Source organism: Theobroma cacao, chromosome 2, assembly GCF_053813885.1.
Source record: "Theobroma cacao isolate CCN51 chromosome 2, ASM5381388v1, whole genome shotgun sequence".
Lineage (NCBI taxonomy): Eukaryota > Viridiplantae > Streptophyta > Magnoliopsida > Malvales > Malvaceae > Theobroma > Theobroma cacao.
The window spans coordinates 5,921,850-5,936,249 of NC_142640.1; the positions used below are offsets into that span (position 1 = coordinate 5,921,850).

General features: G+C 37.9%; 2 protein-coding genes across 2 annotated transcripts; both read right to left on the bottom strand.

The window, feature by feature from the left end:
- Window positions 1-1,156: 1,156 nt before the first annotated feature.
- LOC18608071 (LOB domain-containing protein 38-like) lies at window positions 1,157-2,188 on the bottom strand. The gene is made up of 2 exons (XM_007042557.3): window positions 1,905-2,188; window positions 1,157-1,806 (listed from the first exon to the last, which is right to left on the bottom strand). Exons 1-2 carry the CDS (start codon window positions 2,086-2,088, stop codon window positions 1,346-1,348), a joined length of 645 nt encoding a protein of 214 aa, XP_007042619.3. The 5' UTR covers window positions 2,089-2,188; the 3' UTR covers window positions 1,157-1,345.
- A 4,381-nt stretch (window positions 2,189-6,569) lies between these two features.
- Window positions 6,570-13,178, bottom strand: NPY2 (Phototropic-responsive NPH3 family protein). Its single transcript, XM_007042560.3, has 5 exons — window positions 12,695-13,178; window positions 11,319-12,109; window positions 9,352-9,421; window positions 7,836-9,008; window positions 6,570-7,512 (listed from the first exon to the last, which is right to left on the bottom strand). Exons 2-5 carry the CDS (start codon window positions 11,378-11,380, stop codon window positions 6,943-6,945), a joined length of 1,875 nt encoding a protein of 624 aa, XP_007042622.2. The 5' UTR covers window positions 11,381-12,109; window positions 12,695-13,178; the 3' UTR covers window positions 6,570-6,942.
- Between the last annotated feature and the right edge of the window lie 1,222 nt (window positions 13,179-14,400).

Genomic DNA, 14,400 nt, shown 5'->3' on the forward strand with positions numbered 1-14,400 from the left:
GGACATACAAACTCATTATCTAAAAGAGAAGGACCATGCCAAATTTCTTTGTTTTTTTAATTTAGTTTAACAAAGTTGTTACTTGTTAGTTAACATATATTATGCATGATTTGTGTACTCTTAAGAGTCTTAAGAGATTGCAAAGCTGAATTATCTATTTATGTATTGGGGCCGGGCCATTCCAGTAAAAAAGATAACGACGGGCGTAGAGATGGAAATGAAAAGGTTCCGGGGACCACTATTTGTGGATGGTGGCGGTGATGCAGGGGAAACAGCGAAAATCAATGTGCAAAGTGCATTGGAATGGACCACATCAGCTCCCAATTCCCAACCCGAAAAATTGAGAAGAAAAGCAGGGGTTTCCACAAGCCTAAAAGTGACTATTGGTTTCACAGAGAGGCCAGAGAGAGAGAGAGAGAGAGAGAGAGGGCCAAAGCAAAGACGAAAATCCATGACAATGGCCGACGGTGCTTCCCACCACCAACTTAAACCTCATCTGTCATTTCTTTCTCTTCCACAGTTCCATTTGATATTGACATGCTCTGAACAGATAGACAGAGTTTGTTTCTTCTAAAATAATTCTTTGATGGATTTCTTTTTGGCCAACTTTTCTTTTGGCCTGAGTCACTCAAAATAGGGGTGTTAATGACTCTTTAAAGTACCCAAAAGCCAGTTCCACATGTAAGTGCACCATTGCAATGTTTGGTTACTTCTGTTCACATTTCACGCTGCAAACTTGCGACTTGCATTTCATCAACTGACAAAAAAAAAAGAAGAAACATTTTGCCATCAGAAATTTCTTTTTTTTTTCCCTCAAACGATAAGATAAGTCGTTGGTGGTGTGGTCACACACCCAAATGCTGCAGTCTTCGAATGCCATTTTTCTCCCCCTGCTCAATAAATGTCAGCAGTCACAGTTACAGCAAACTTGAGCTACTTCATGCTTTCAAGCATTGAATGTAGGATTTTATTAAAGATATTCGTATAAATCACAACAATTGCTTACTCATGTAGTCCTGTATGTCCCAATGGGTTTCAATTTCTAATTTTGTGTAACACGCAATGATCGAGCAATATGCTCTCTGTTCTAAAAGAAATTGATACTTATTGCACAACATAGTGTCTAAGGTACAGCATAAATGAATTCAAAAGAAAATGGGAATAAAGGCTACTTGTTCTTATTGAATAGTAACTCAAAAATAAAGAAAGTTTCTCTATAAGGGAAATTCGAAAATTGTTCAAAACTCATCGAATTTCGCCATTGCCGAATATAGAAGAAAAAGATCATAATCTCTCATCTTAATAACACTACACAGAAAAATATTAAGATATTGAAGAAGTCTTATCAGATGAACAGTCTCAAAAGCTTTCTTGCATCTCCCTTGGAACTACTGCCATCTCCAGCATCAGACCGGCTTCCCAACGTCGTCATTTCGGACTCCTCAGACGGCGTAGCTTCTCTCCTCCTCTTCCCAGCTCTGTCATCACCGATCATCAAGCAGAGATCAAGATCGTTTGCTTCACATTTAACCACGTCGCCAAACCCCTTCCTTTTCACAAAATCTTCCTCTCTTGTCCGAAAACACTGCATACCTGTACCACCGACAGTTTCTGAAACATCCTCAAAGTCTGACCCTGAAACCCCGCCGCTAAATTCGGGCAGCGGCTGCAACGTTCCGCCTCGAAGCACCGTCTGCACCGCCGACTGGCAGACGTTCCAGTTCCCTGTCCACAGCAACCCCACGGCTCCACTCACGGGGTTCACAGCGCGTCCCACTGCTTCAAACATAAGCGAGTGAAACAAAGCTGTAAACCCATACATATCCAATCAGAAACAATATATACATAAAAAGAACGAACAGAACAGAGAAAGAGCCAATGACTTTATTAGAAAATAGAATTACCAGGCCTTTGGGGTTTGGACACGGAGGAAAGGAAGGACATAAGACCGGCGCGGCCAAAGAACTTAGCGACGAAAACGGTGGCGTGTGCTTGGGCTTGAGGGTTGTCTATACATTGCAAGCTTTGTCTAAGCATGCAATTTTCACTGCACCCTTTTCGAAGAACTCTACAGCCATTGCAACTCATTGTTTCAGCACATGAAAATGAGAAAAAAGAAGGAGAAGAAATTGGGTTTCTTGCGTCAAGAGGATTCGTGGGAAGGGAATGATTGAAGCTGAGAAAAATGAGCAAGGCAAACAGACATATATATAGGGGGAGAGAAAGAGAGTGCATGTGGAGAGAAGCGGGTGAGAATTGATCATTTGACGTGGGTTTGGGTAACCATGGTTTTGTTTTTTAACCTTTTTAGAGTTAAACTGTGGTCAAGGGAAATTTGATAAAAATTATTCTTCGCGGGGATATTTGGGGTTCCAAAGAAATGGGTGAGAAGCGGCTCCGGGTCTCCGCGGATGGGAAAATTGGAGAGGAACCAGGCAGGCATAGCCGTTGGATTCTGTTTGGTGGGTGTCTATGACCGTAGATTCTTGCCTCGTCTTCTTTCACTAGTCATGGATTATCCGCTTATCAGATAAGACTGAAGTTAGCGCGTTAAAGGTCAAGACCGCTTCCAAATTAAGAGAGATTGCAATGACATACAAGTCATTAACTAATTCCTATTAGATTTCGGCTTAAAAGATTAATGCCTTAGTTGGCTCATCTAATGTTTGATTTGGAAGTATATTTGAAGCTTTGTTTATGAAAGGGGTTACTCACTAGTGCAGCTGGCACTCACCATTACCATTTTGTTATTGGACACTAGTGGGTAGAAACGGGTAAAATATTAAAATGGAACAACAATATTTAAAATCCGTTTAGGTGTCAACTTGACATTGTTAATTAAAGATGATACAATACCCTAAACTTCATTTCAACGTAATACGAAATGTTTAAGAAGCAAATACGAGCTGTATTAGTTAATTATAATATAGTAAATATTATGACAAAGGTTAAAGAAGTTAGAATCAAGTGGCTGTACTTACAAAGTGCGGAAACTAGGGAGAAAATTGGGTGATGTGAGGGGGGGGGACGAGGATGACGATGTAGATATGAAGCCGATACATAGAAGTTTTAGTCGCGCCTCAAGAAGATGGCATCTTTATCCGATACTTGGGGCCACAACATTGCATCCAAATTAAAAAAGAAAAAGCATAAATTGTCTAGTGAATGTTACAAGCAACAAAATCAAAGTTTATTCTTTTGTTTTTGGGTGGAGAATGGGATTCCGATCCATGATTTGGTTTCAACTTTTCCTTGGCTTCATGCATGGCAGATGAGGTGAAAAAACGAAAGCTTAAAAGGTGCTGAAAGTGGTCAGCCAGTAAGTTGGGGTTGGCCGCATTTGAAAGCACAAATCCCCTCGGGTCGTGAGAGAGCGACGTTATCTCTTGGTGCTTTCCTTGGCAGCACACAAAACCACTTTTGAGTGCCCCTTCCGGGAAAGAGAAGGACAAATGCGGTTTGGGAAGTGGAGTGGGCAACAATTCTAATAGGTCAGTTTTGGCTCCAGCCTCTGTGAATCAGAATTTATTCAGATTTTTCCTTGATTTGCTTATTGTCCTTTGAGTTGGTTTAGTTACATGCAATAGAGAAAAAGCTCATTTTTTTTCTTCTCTCTTTTAAATTCAATTTGTTCACAGCCTTACCATGATACAAGTATAGGGTTGGTCAAGGCAAGAATGTTGGGATAGCTATATATGGGGTATGTATAATATTCCAGCCATGGAGCCAAAAGGAAATTCCCCATTGATTCTGTCTTAAAGATGGGTGATATTCTAATTAACTTCAGTTAAATATATAAAGGTAATAGAGGGAAAAAAATTCTCATAAGCTAACAACCAATCCTTCGTAATAAACGCTGCTGAGAAAAGATATACTAGTTGGTTTTATGTCTTTATGCCTGTGGAGTTTATCTCAGATAACTCTTAACTTAGGGGAGCTTATCGAATACCTTTGTGATAAACGGTGCATGAGATGGTACAAGCCTATCACTGCTTGAAGTTGACAGCTAGTTTAGAAAAAAAGCAACATTGTAACCTTTGGCTAAACTTATCCCCGCGTCCCATTTAAATAAGGTTTCTTCATGTTTTTTATCCTTGATTTTGTTGATAATGGCTGGAAAATCATGTCTCCATAATTGTCTAATATGCGGAGAACAGGTCGTGGAAGAAGATAACACACCTAATGACGATAATCTCCAAGCTTGATTGTTGGTTAGCTTAGATTTTAGAAGGTTAACTTTGTTTGCTTTCGCAGGGTTCTGATAGGGTTGTGACCTTGTCCAACTGGGTGCCATGCCTTCGATTATCAAGGCTACTAAAATGTAGCAGGGATTGTACTCAAGCTTGGTTCTTCTCAGTGAGAACATCAGGCTCATTTGTTTTTCTACAAACAAGGTGGAAAGGCATCTTGTACGTTAGTAACATCACATAATTGAACATTAGATTGATATATTCTGGTGCATTTTCCATGAACTTTTACACAACCTCGTAGAATGACAGCTTTCAAATTTCAAAGAAACCAAGGAGTGAATCACTTTGCTTTTCCCTGTTTTATCAAGGATGAACAACCTGATTTACCGCACTCATATCTCTGTAATTGTTCATGTGGTTTGAAGTCACAAATAACCTTACCGCACTAACTATGTTTTTGGTTGTCGGCAATTCAATTAGTACAGTTTGTTGATCTTTTGAGAATATTTATAAGAGAGAATTTCATAAAAGAGATAAATTGAAAACAAGGAATGATTGATTATTTCACTGCTGCAGTAAGTGTATTTATACACAAATATTGAGAGGATAAGAGCAAGAAACAGTTACTCTAAAAATAGGGGATCAAAGACAGCACAACTTATAACTGCTGTCTTTTAACGGCTCACAACATGTGGCCTTTATTTCAAAAAAAACTGCTTAACTGCTTAAGGATAAAATTCTAAGTCATGTGTTTTGACATATGGACATCCTTATCTTTGAAGTGTTGATGTCATGCTCTGCAACCGAGACTTTAAATTCCATTACACCTCCTTGAAGTCGACGTTGCCCATTCCCAGTTTGCTTCTAAGCAACTCAAATTTTTCTCTGCATAATCCCTTAGTAAAAATATCTGCTATTTGATCATCAGTACCACAGTAATTTACAACAACTTCATTGTTCGTCACAGCTTCTCGTATTACATGAAACTTTATCCTGATGTGTTTGGTTCTACTGTGATTAATTGGATTTTTAGCCAGAGCAATAGCAGACTGATTGTCTAACCAGAGAACAGTTGGATTTATTTGTTCACACTTCAAATCCAAAAGTACCTTTCTAAGCCACAGAGCTTGATTTGTTGCAGACGCAGCAGCCACATACTCTGCTTCAGCAGAGGATTGAGCAACAATGTCTTGTTTCTTTGAGTTCCAACTGAACATAGCACTTCCAAAAGAAAAACAGTATCCACTAGTGCTTTTTGAATCATCATAACTCCCAGCCCAATCACTATCACTATACCCTTCCAATTCTTTATTTTCAACTTGTCCATACAAAAGACCATAATTTAGAGTCCCTTTCACATACCTCAAAACTCGTTTTGCAGCAGTTAAATGAGTCTTTGTAGGTGATTGCATAAATCGAGAAAGCAGACTATAAATTATGGTCTTTTGTATGGACAAGTTGAAAATAAAGAATTGGAAGGGTATAGTGATAGTGATTGGGCTGGGAGTTATGCAAGACAAAGCTTTAAACCGTTTTGCTACTTCTTCATTGTATTGCTTCATTTGAGCAATTGTTGGGTTGGCTTGTCGGGCAGGAGGATCTCCTCCTACTTCCACAACTTCCCACAAGTCGAAGGCCTTTAGATATGCCTTCATTTTTACAGCCCACATGGGATAATTGTTGCCATTTAAAACTGGAGGAGCAGCAATGCTGTAATTGGAGGAAGCCATTTATTTTTGAAGTCTGACAGAAAGAACAGATAAAGAAAAAAAAATTTGTAAAAGATAAATGTTTTGAAACTATTTTGCCAAGGTCCCTTAAGATCACTCAAAAACGCTCTGATACCATGTTGATCTTTTGAGAATATTTATAAGAGAGAATTTCATAAAAGAGATAAATTGAAAACAAGGAATGATTGATTATTTCACTGCTGCAGTAAGTGTATTTATACACAAATATTGAGAGGATAAGAGCAAGAAACAGTTACTCTAAAAATAGGGGATCAAAGACAGCACAACTTATAACTGCTGTCTTTTAACGGCTCACAACATGTGGCCTTTATTTCAAAAAAAACTGCTTAACTGCTTAAGGATAAAATTCTAAGTCATGTGTTTTGACATATGGACATCCTTATCTTTGAAGTGTTGATGTCATGCTCTGCAACCGAGACTTTAAATTCCATTACAGTTCCTGGCCACTGAAGTAAAGCGTGAAGTAAAGCGTGATCATTGATTACTAATTAGAGAGATGGAAAGGATAAAGGACACTACCTAATTTTCATTGCCTTGAAAAAACTAGTAAACCATGGAAGGAAAAAAAAACTGTCAAATCTGTACTGTGTTCATTACTGCTTTGTTTACCTGATTTAAACATGGGAAGTTGTTTGCATAATGAGCCTTGTTTTTTTTTAACTTCATTGAGCACTTTGTGAGCTGTGATACATTACATAGCAAATGGCCCTCAACAATGAGAAGACAAGACATCAATCAAATAAATGAGTAGCATTGGCTGCCTCTTTACGTGTCTTCTGTAAAGCGGCCCTCAAGTTCATTATGCTTCCAGTAAACTTTTTTTTTTTCCACGGCACTGTAAAGTTTCTGCAAAATAAACTCTAAGTTTCTGCCAGACTATATATGCTTCATTTTGCTAAATTAACATAAACTAGTTTTTCGAATTTACTAATGTCATTAAGAGAGGTAAAGCCCAAAAAACCCACCATAAAGATAGCTACTATATTTTCCCCTCATTTCTACTAAGAAACTGAATGCCTCCTATTTCTGGATGGTGTAGACTTAGCTTCTTCCGGATTGGCAGAACCAAGACTCTCTGATGAATCCGAACCACTATTCTCACCTTGGGCTCCTTTGCTTGACCAGATCTTTGTAAATATCCTCTTGGACTTCAGTAAACCTTTCATTTTACTAATGGCAGCCTTGTCGACACTATTTCTACTGTCAACACCATTTCTCTCACTCCCTCCCACCCCATTGCTCAACCTCAAGGCAGCCAGTTCCCCTTTCAGGGCCTTGAGCTCCTCGGCTGTGGCCACTGCATCCCAATCTTCCTCTGGGTTGGTTGCTGCTGACCTTGAGCTCCCATGAGATCCACTATTCAGATCCTTCAGGCCTTTAGGTAAGTCAGGTGTGCTACTGCCCGATGAAGCAGCAGCCCTGACCTGCTCGAAAAAGAGAACCTGCACAACTACACGCAATGGGAGCCGCTCATTTTGCACAGCATGCATACACGCATCAACTGATAGTTTCTTGCAGTCCATTAACTTGCATATCCTTTTTCTCTCACTCTTGCTGATCCCGGGGTGCTCCTGCATTGAAGCACAATAGAGTTGAAGTTATATATAAGCAAAGTCAGAATTCTACAGAACAGGTTTGCCCTTATAACAATAACAGTTGCAGACAGAGACTATGTCAGAAGGTTTATTCAATTGGTAGTTATGGTCTAGGAGAGAGGGTGATGGCATCGCTTCTTCATTTAAATTGAATTTTAGCAAAATCTTCCAAAGCCAAAATTTGTAGGTATTAAACTGCAACAAAGAACGGCTTTAGATAAACCTCATTTATGTTCCAATATAATGTAAATGCCAATTTGGTGTGAATTAAACAATATGGACTTTGTCAAGATCCTCACCTTAAGATACATGTCAATGGCTCGGTAAAGCCCATCATGCGCAGGCCGAGAGATGCAAGACACCATTTCAGCAAGGTTAACAAACTTTGACAAGGGTAAGTTGGGATCCTTCGCAATTTCAGCAAGGTATGCATCTATCAATTTTGCCACCATCAGCTTCGAAGCATCTGTTAAAATTCCCGGTCTTTGTATTTCTTGAACCTCATTTTCGTCTGACTCAATTTCAGCATTCTGATCTTGCATCAGAAACTCTTTCACTATTTTCTGTACTGTATCAACGTCATACAATGCATCTTCCCCTTCTGGTGCTCGTATCAAAAGATCATTTACAGAAGCCTCCTCCAGTTGCTGTCCTATACTCCTCACCAGCTGTTCCCTAGCGGTTTCTCCTGAGTCAACAATGATAGCTGCTTTCAACAGCTTCAGCAAGAAACTGCAAGATACACTACCTTTCTCTGCAGGCAACAACCAGACAATTGTATCAACTGTTGATCGATACTTTACAACATCCCCAGAATGGATCACACCCTTACTGAAACCTGGCAACCTTCTGTAAGAATAAGCTTTCAAAGCTTCCCCAATCACTTCATGGGACAGTATTCCTTTGGTTTTAATATTCATTATAGCACGCTTATATAGATCAATTTCAAGTTCACACAAATCCTCAACCCACCAGTCCTTTGGCACTGGTCGACTTCTGACACCATTATAGTTTGGATCATTCCCATTTTCCTCTGGAAGCTTCCTCCGGTTATAAGTGTAGGACCAATCAACATTGGAAACATCGACACAAGCCTTAATAGCTACAGCATCAATGCAAAGACTTACCACCTTCAATTCCTCAGATAATGGTAGCATAGATTTTGTAGTCTGAAGAACAATGATTGAATCTTTCCAGCTGCGGAAGATGCTGGAGTTGAGGAAGACATCGACCTTGTAAATTAGGTTCCCTTTTTCAATGGTCTCATGCATTCCTAAGTACTCAGCTGCACATCGTGCAGCGACAACATTGTAAGCATTAAGGGTGACGGTCATGCCATAACAAAATTTGGCACACATCTCAAAGGCAACTGGACCACCGGGAATGTCTGAAATCTGAACTTCATCACTCTTTTCTTCATTACTGCTTGCAACCAACTTCTGCAAGCAGGCACTTTTTGACAGAAGAGGAAACTGCATATATGTTCATCCATTAGCTTCACAAACTGAAATGCATTTTTATGATCGTAAATGAGCAGAACTGAGCCAAGGTTGCTCAACTTAACTGCTCTTGTTATTCTAATTTGAAAACTAGAGCACAGCTTAGCTCACAAGTCTTAATTAAAGCCAACAACCAAAATTTAGTAGTTTTTACATTTCGGCAATTATATGAAATTTTAGACCAAGGATCAGTCGAAGGAACAACTTTGAATGGCATGTAAGGCATAATGCAATGCATTCTAACAAGGACATTACACACAAAGACAATGCTTGACTGTAGATGAAACTTTTACCTGAACTGGAAGAAAATTCATACCTTGTGCAGATAAAACTTAACATCCCCTACAATGACAGTGATGTCGGTTGCCAGCTCACTCGCCACATACCTGAACATGGGTATGTAAGCTTAAAACCATTAGAACTTTCAAAAATTCACACATGTTGGACAAGACAAAAATAAGAAAACTCCTATTATAACTTGTGGTAAGAGATGAAAATTTGATTTTTTTTTTTTTTTTGAAAAGTGAGGAAAATTTGAATTTGTAGGCCATCTCCCTTTCTTTTTAAGCTATTAACATTTGAAAAGGAAAACTCTTTGAATTGCTCTAAACAATATTCAGCAGTATGCTTTTTGCTAAAAGTATGGTTCCAAAAAGGAACTATTTTTAGATTTTATCATATAAAATAGCAAAAAGTCATTTAGCTTTGCACCATATCTGAGACAGTGAGCTATACCAGAAACCAATTCTGGTCCATAGTATATTTATCTATTTAACAAGACATGAATTACATTCACATTAATCAGTGAAATGAATACTCGTGATGTCTACATAGCAGTGATGTATGGCATATAAAGTGACAATTACCAGATTTATTTAACTAATAGATGATTTTAAGAATCTGAAATACTTCTAGACCTGTAGACCATGCAACAAATACTGCTATAAATACATAATAAAATTGCTAATAACAGGAAACATTGTTTTGGATTCTGATGCATTAGCATCAAGAAACCAGTAAACTCATTGTAATAACTCACAAATGTATATTGAATTTGTCCACATTGCAATCAATGCTTCTCTAAGACACAGTAAGGTAACATGCTCCCTCACTGAAAGGGTGCTTCTTCACCCTAGGAACTGTATATTTACATAATAGATCAAGGGTTATTTGATGGTGCAGGGGTACTATCACCCTGATATATTAGGAATGCACCAATATCAGTCCTTTGCAAATAACATGCTTATTGATATGCTTCAAAAAACAAGCATGCTGATGCTTAAGCAACTAACATCCTTTCATTACCCCATCTACAGTTATACATCTAAAAATAAAATTCAAATTTTCTTTTCACCAAAATTAGTGTACTTGGAAGGTGAAACCTCATAAATTTTTAAGTATAACCGCATGGTCTTATGATTAAGTTATTCTTGAACCTCATCCTACATTCTTAAAGCTTATTATGGCTTTAGCAATCAAGGTCTGAGCACATCCCTGTTACCAGTGATTGGAAAGAATATGACTATAAAGATAACGAACTGGGAAGGATTTCCACTTTTTTCATAAGCAGAAGTTATAAACAACTACCCATTATTGAATCTCAAGGATTTTGTATTTGAAACCACTTTTTTGTGATATGCACAATCGAAGTTAGTATAACCAGAGTATGCAGAAAGTATACTGTATACATGAGGAACCATAGATGAAAAAAGAAAAGAAAAAATGAGAAAGATGAAAGTCAACACCACAAAAGATTAGTCAGATTTTAGAGGATCCACCACCTGGGTTGGAAGATGCTTTAATGACGGCATGAGAGGGACTGCATTTTTGTTTGTAGTACTAACAGGGGTCTTTGATCGCTCTTAAGTACCCCTCATCCCCCCACCCCAAACCAAAAAAAAAAAAAAAACTTTAAAGCAGCAAAGTAGGCAGTATTAAGGGGAAAATAACAAATCAATAGCCTACAAAAGCCGCAAATCACATAAAAAAAAATTTTCGCCTTATTTCAGTATACCAATAAATGGTCATCTAGAAAGGACTAAAATTTCACATAGCCCCAAAAAGAAGCCTAGTTTAAGCATAAACCAATGAGGCAAAGCTACCATAATAGTAGGAGTATGCAGTTGAAATGAACAAAATAATTGAGAGAGGCAAGAGATTATCACTTAATGGTCCTTATGGAGGAGAAATTGGAATGCATCGAACAACCTAGTGGACATAGTTTTTGATTATTCAGTAAAGGAACAAATGATAGATTGCAAAAAAGGGTCCAAGAGATCTCACCTCACATTATTCCCATCGCTCTGAAACGTATCCGGCTTTGATCCAAGCTTCATAAACTTCATATTGGCAAGCAAAAGATCTTCCTCCCTTCTGAAACCTCGAAATGATCTTCTCAGCTACTCAACCGATCACCAATAAATCAAATACCAGACACTCAGCAACTCACATACCCAATGAAACATAACCCGAACCGAGGAAAAGTTGCCACAAGTGATAAGGAACACCCCAGGTGCGGGGACCGAGTTTCTGAGTGCAATCAGCTTTCTGGGATTCAAGAGACTAAAGAAGGATCAAAGGAGGGGGAAGGATATATGCCACGAAGAGTATGACCGAATCTTGACAGCAATCGAGGCAGGGGGGTCTGAGTAAGAGAGAGAAATAGATAATTGGCAAGATGGGGTTTGAGTAATATTTTAAGAAAAGGTTCTCTTGAATGGCAAGAGAGCCATGGAAGAGGTTGTTTCCTTTGTTGACGGCAAAGCCCACCGAGCCCGGGCGCACCCAGTCAGCTTAGGAGACATAGACAACAGAGTCTTTGCACTAAATAATTCCCAAAACCAGAGACACTCACAAGCACCAATCTGACTTCACCTCCTCTCCCCACTATTTCTTTATCCCTCTCTCTTTCTCTTTCTGATTACTCTGTTCCTTTGTTTTCCTTTTTTTTTTTATAAAGTTCATAAAGATTCATATCACCAGGACCTCTTGTGGTTCTTTAAAAGCTTCAAGTTCCAAACTTGACGTATACTAATCAATATATAGTTTTTTTTTTACCGTTGAAGTCTGAAATCCTGCAACGGAAAACAGCATCTGGGTATCAGTTTGAAGAAACCACCAAAACGGTAGACAACAAGCATCTATCTTTATTTTTTTTCAAAGTATGGAATAACTGAAAAAGATCACAAAAATAAAGTCATTACATTAATTAACAACCAATCATCAACTACCAACAACAATATCACCAAAAAATTAAAACTGAAATCTGAGGAATCTACTAGAATATATCACAGAAATCTAATTAAATAACATAATGTCAAGACTCAAGATCATACTTTGATATATGCGGTAAAATCCCAAAACCCCACATGAATTGGAAAATGGGAAAATGCCCATAATCAACTTGGAAGCCAAAAGAGTAAAGACAATCCCCAAAAGCCACTCCCCGTGTAAACCCCAACAAAACCCAAGACCCTTGTATCAAATCTACAAAGCCCATTTAAGCAGAAAAAGGAAATAACCACCTTCTCCATTGTAGCAAAACAAGGAATCCCATTTTAAGCATGAACCGCAAGGCACAAGCAAGCCTTGGAAACCAAAACCATCTCAAACAAGAAGGAAATCCCATAACAAACTCAGAATGGCAGAACATAACTTACCAAGAAACTTACACCCCCATTGCAATGAGTTTGAGTTTGAGTTTGTGTCTCAACTGAACAGTACAAAACGTATGAACAGTAATGATCACACAGGAACCATGCAGGAGCATTTGAGTCCGTTTAAAAAGTACCAGACACCAAGGGAGTAACAAAATTTACACAAAACCCACAAAAACCAAAAACTAAAAGGAACAACCTACAAGTACCCATCAGTAAATAACCTGTTTATTCATTTCCAGTAGAATCTATCAAAGTACAAATTCAAAGAAAACTCAACTTTTTTCTTAGTTTTGGACAAAAAGCCAAGCTGTTGCCAAATGTTTTATCTGTGTTTGTCGTACTAGCACTACTACTATAAAAACTTTAACTTGGTTGCTTTGCGTATTTCTCTTTATTAATATTGGTGAAGAAAGTAGATTTAATTCCATTCAGTTTTTGGGAGAGGAGGTTGGCATTAACACACTCAACATCTAGCTCAGTTATGTACGCCAATAACTGACACACAGCTTTCTTGTTGCCACCCTCTTTTTATTAAATGGCTTCTCTTTACTTGCTTGCTAATTAACCCATCACTGTCTCTCCTTTACTCTATTTAAGAGCTGTTCCTCAGAGAAAAAAAAATGGAGGGATTTTATTAGAATTTCAGCCCAAAAAACAAAGGAAAATAAAAGGTCTCTTTCCAACACGAGTTATACTGTCCCTTTCATTGCGGTGAAATCGTGACCAAACAGTGGTGTAAAGAGGAAAAAAAAAAAAAAAAGAAGGTTGGGTCTTTGAAAGTGTGTCAAACTCTGCAGGATGCATGAGATTCACCAATAGGCTAAATGCCAAAGAGAGTTTTGTATGTTGCTGTTGGAATTCAGGAAATACTTTAAAAGCATATACTTTCAAGAATGTGTGAAAAGTAAGTAAGCTATTCTTAGTTAGTTGTAGTTAAACCTAATACTACAGCTTATTCTTGAAATCAAGAAAATCTTGTGTCACATTTTGATTGAAGGGTTTTGCTTACTAAAGATTTAGGAGCTTCTCTATACCTTCATTGAAAATTATTGTCGTTTGAATTATTGCCCCCTACTTCCTATGTAGTATTTGCAAGAATTATTAACAACAGTTGCAGAAATATTTAAAGTTAAGTACAATGAATGGAAACAACCAAGTTCAATTATAGCATATTAGGTCAATATTAGGTCATGCTAAAAGAGCCATCTAACTTTTTATTCTTTTCTTCCAACTCCAACAGTAGAAAAGCCATCCTAACTAAGAGGATAGATGAGTGCAACCTAAGGTAAAATCCTGGTCTCACGACTATCGGGCCCATCAATTCGAAGGAGCTTGATAAGAATGAATACCCCTTTTTTCGGTTGCAGTACCATTGCAATCACAAACTCCCCATCTTTTATCGTAAAAGAATTTTCAAGGATTGGGTTTCTTTTTCCTTTTTCTATTGCAAAATAAGATGTTAAAAGTGTAATGTTAATGAATTTATTATTTATACCTTCATATACCATTACCATTTGCGAGTATATTCAGACCATAACCGAACCAGAAAAAAGTTACCATGCCACTTCTATTTCAACTTTTCTATAACTTTCTTCTTGTTGAGTGTGTGATTTGTGAGTAGTTTCAAATTGTTAAATGAGAACTACATTAGCTGTTTGACAATTAAATAACCAGTTAAGCTAAAACAAGCCAACCTGATAGTATCT

Coding starts and splice junctions, on each gene's coding strand:
- NPY2 (XM_007042560.3), bottom strand. CDS start 11,380: ATGAAGTTTATGAAGCTTGGATCAAAGCCGGATACGTTTCAGAGCGAT. Junction 9,009..9,351: donor TTAAGTTTTATCTGCACAAG/GTATGAATTTTC, acceptor ACATATATGCAG/TTTCCTCTTCTGTCAAAAAG. Junction 7,513..7,835: donor CCATTGACATGTATCTTAAG/GTGAGGATCTTG, acceptor GCTTCAATGCAG/GAGCACCCCGGGATCAGCAA.
- LOC18608071 (XM_007042557.3), bottom strand. CDS start 2,088: ATGAGTTGCAATGGCTGTAGAGTTCTTCGAAAAGGGTGCAGTGAAAAT. Junction 1,807..1,904: donor GTCCAAACCCCAAAGGCCTG/GTAATTCTATTT, acceptor ATGGGTTTACAG/CTTTGTTTCACTCGCTTATG.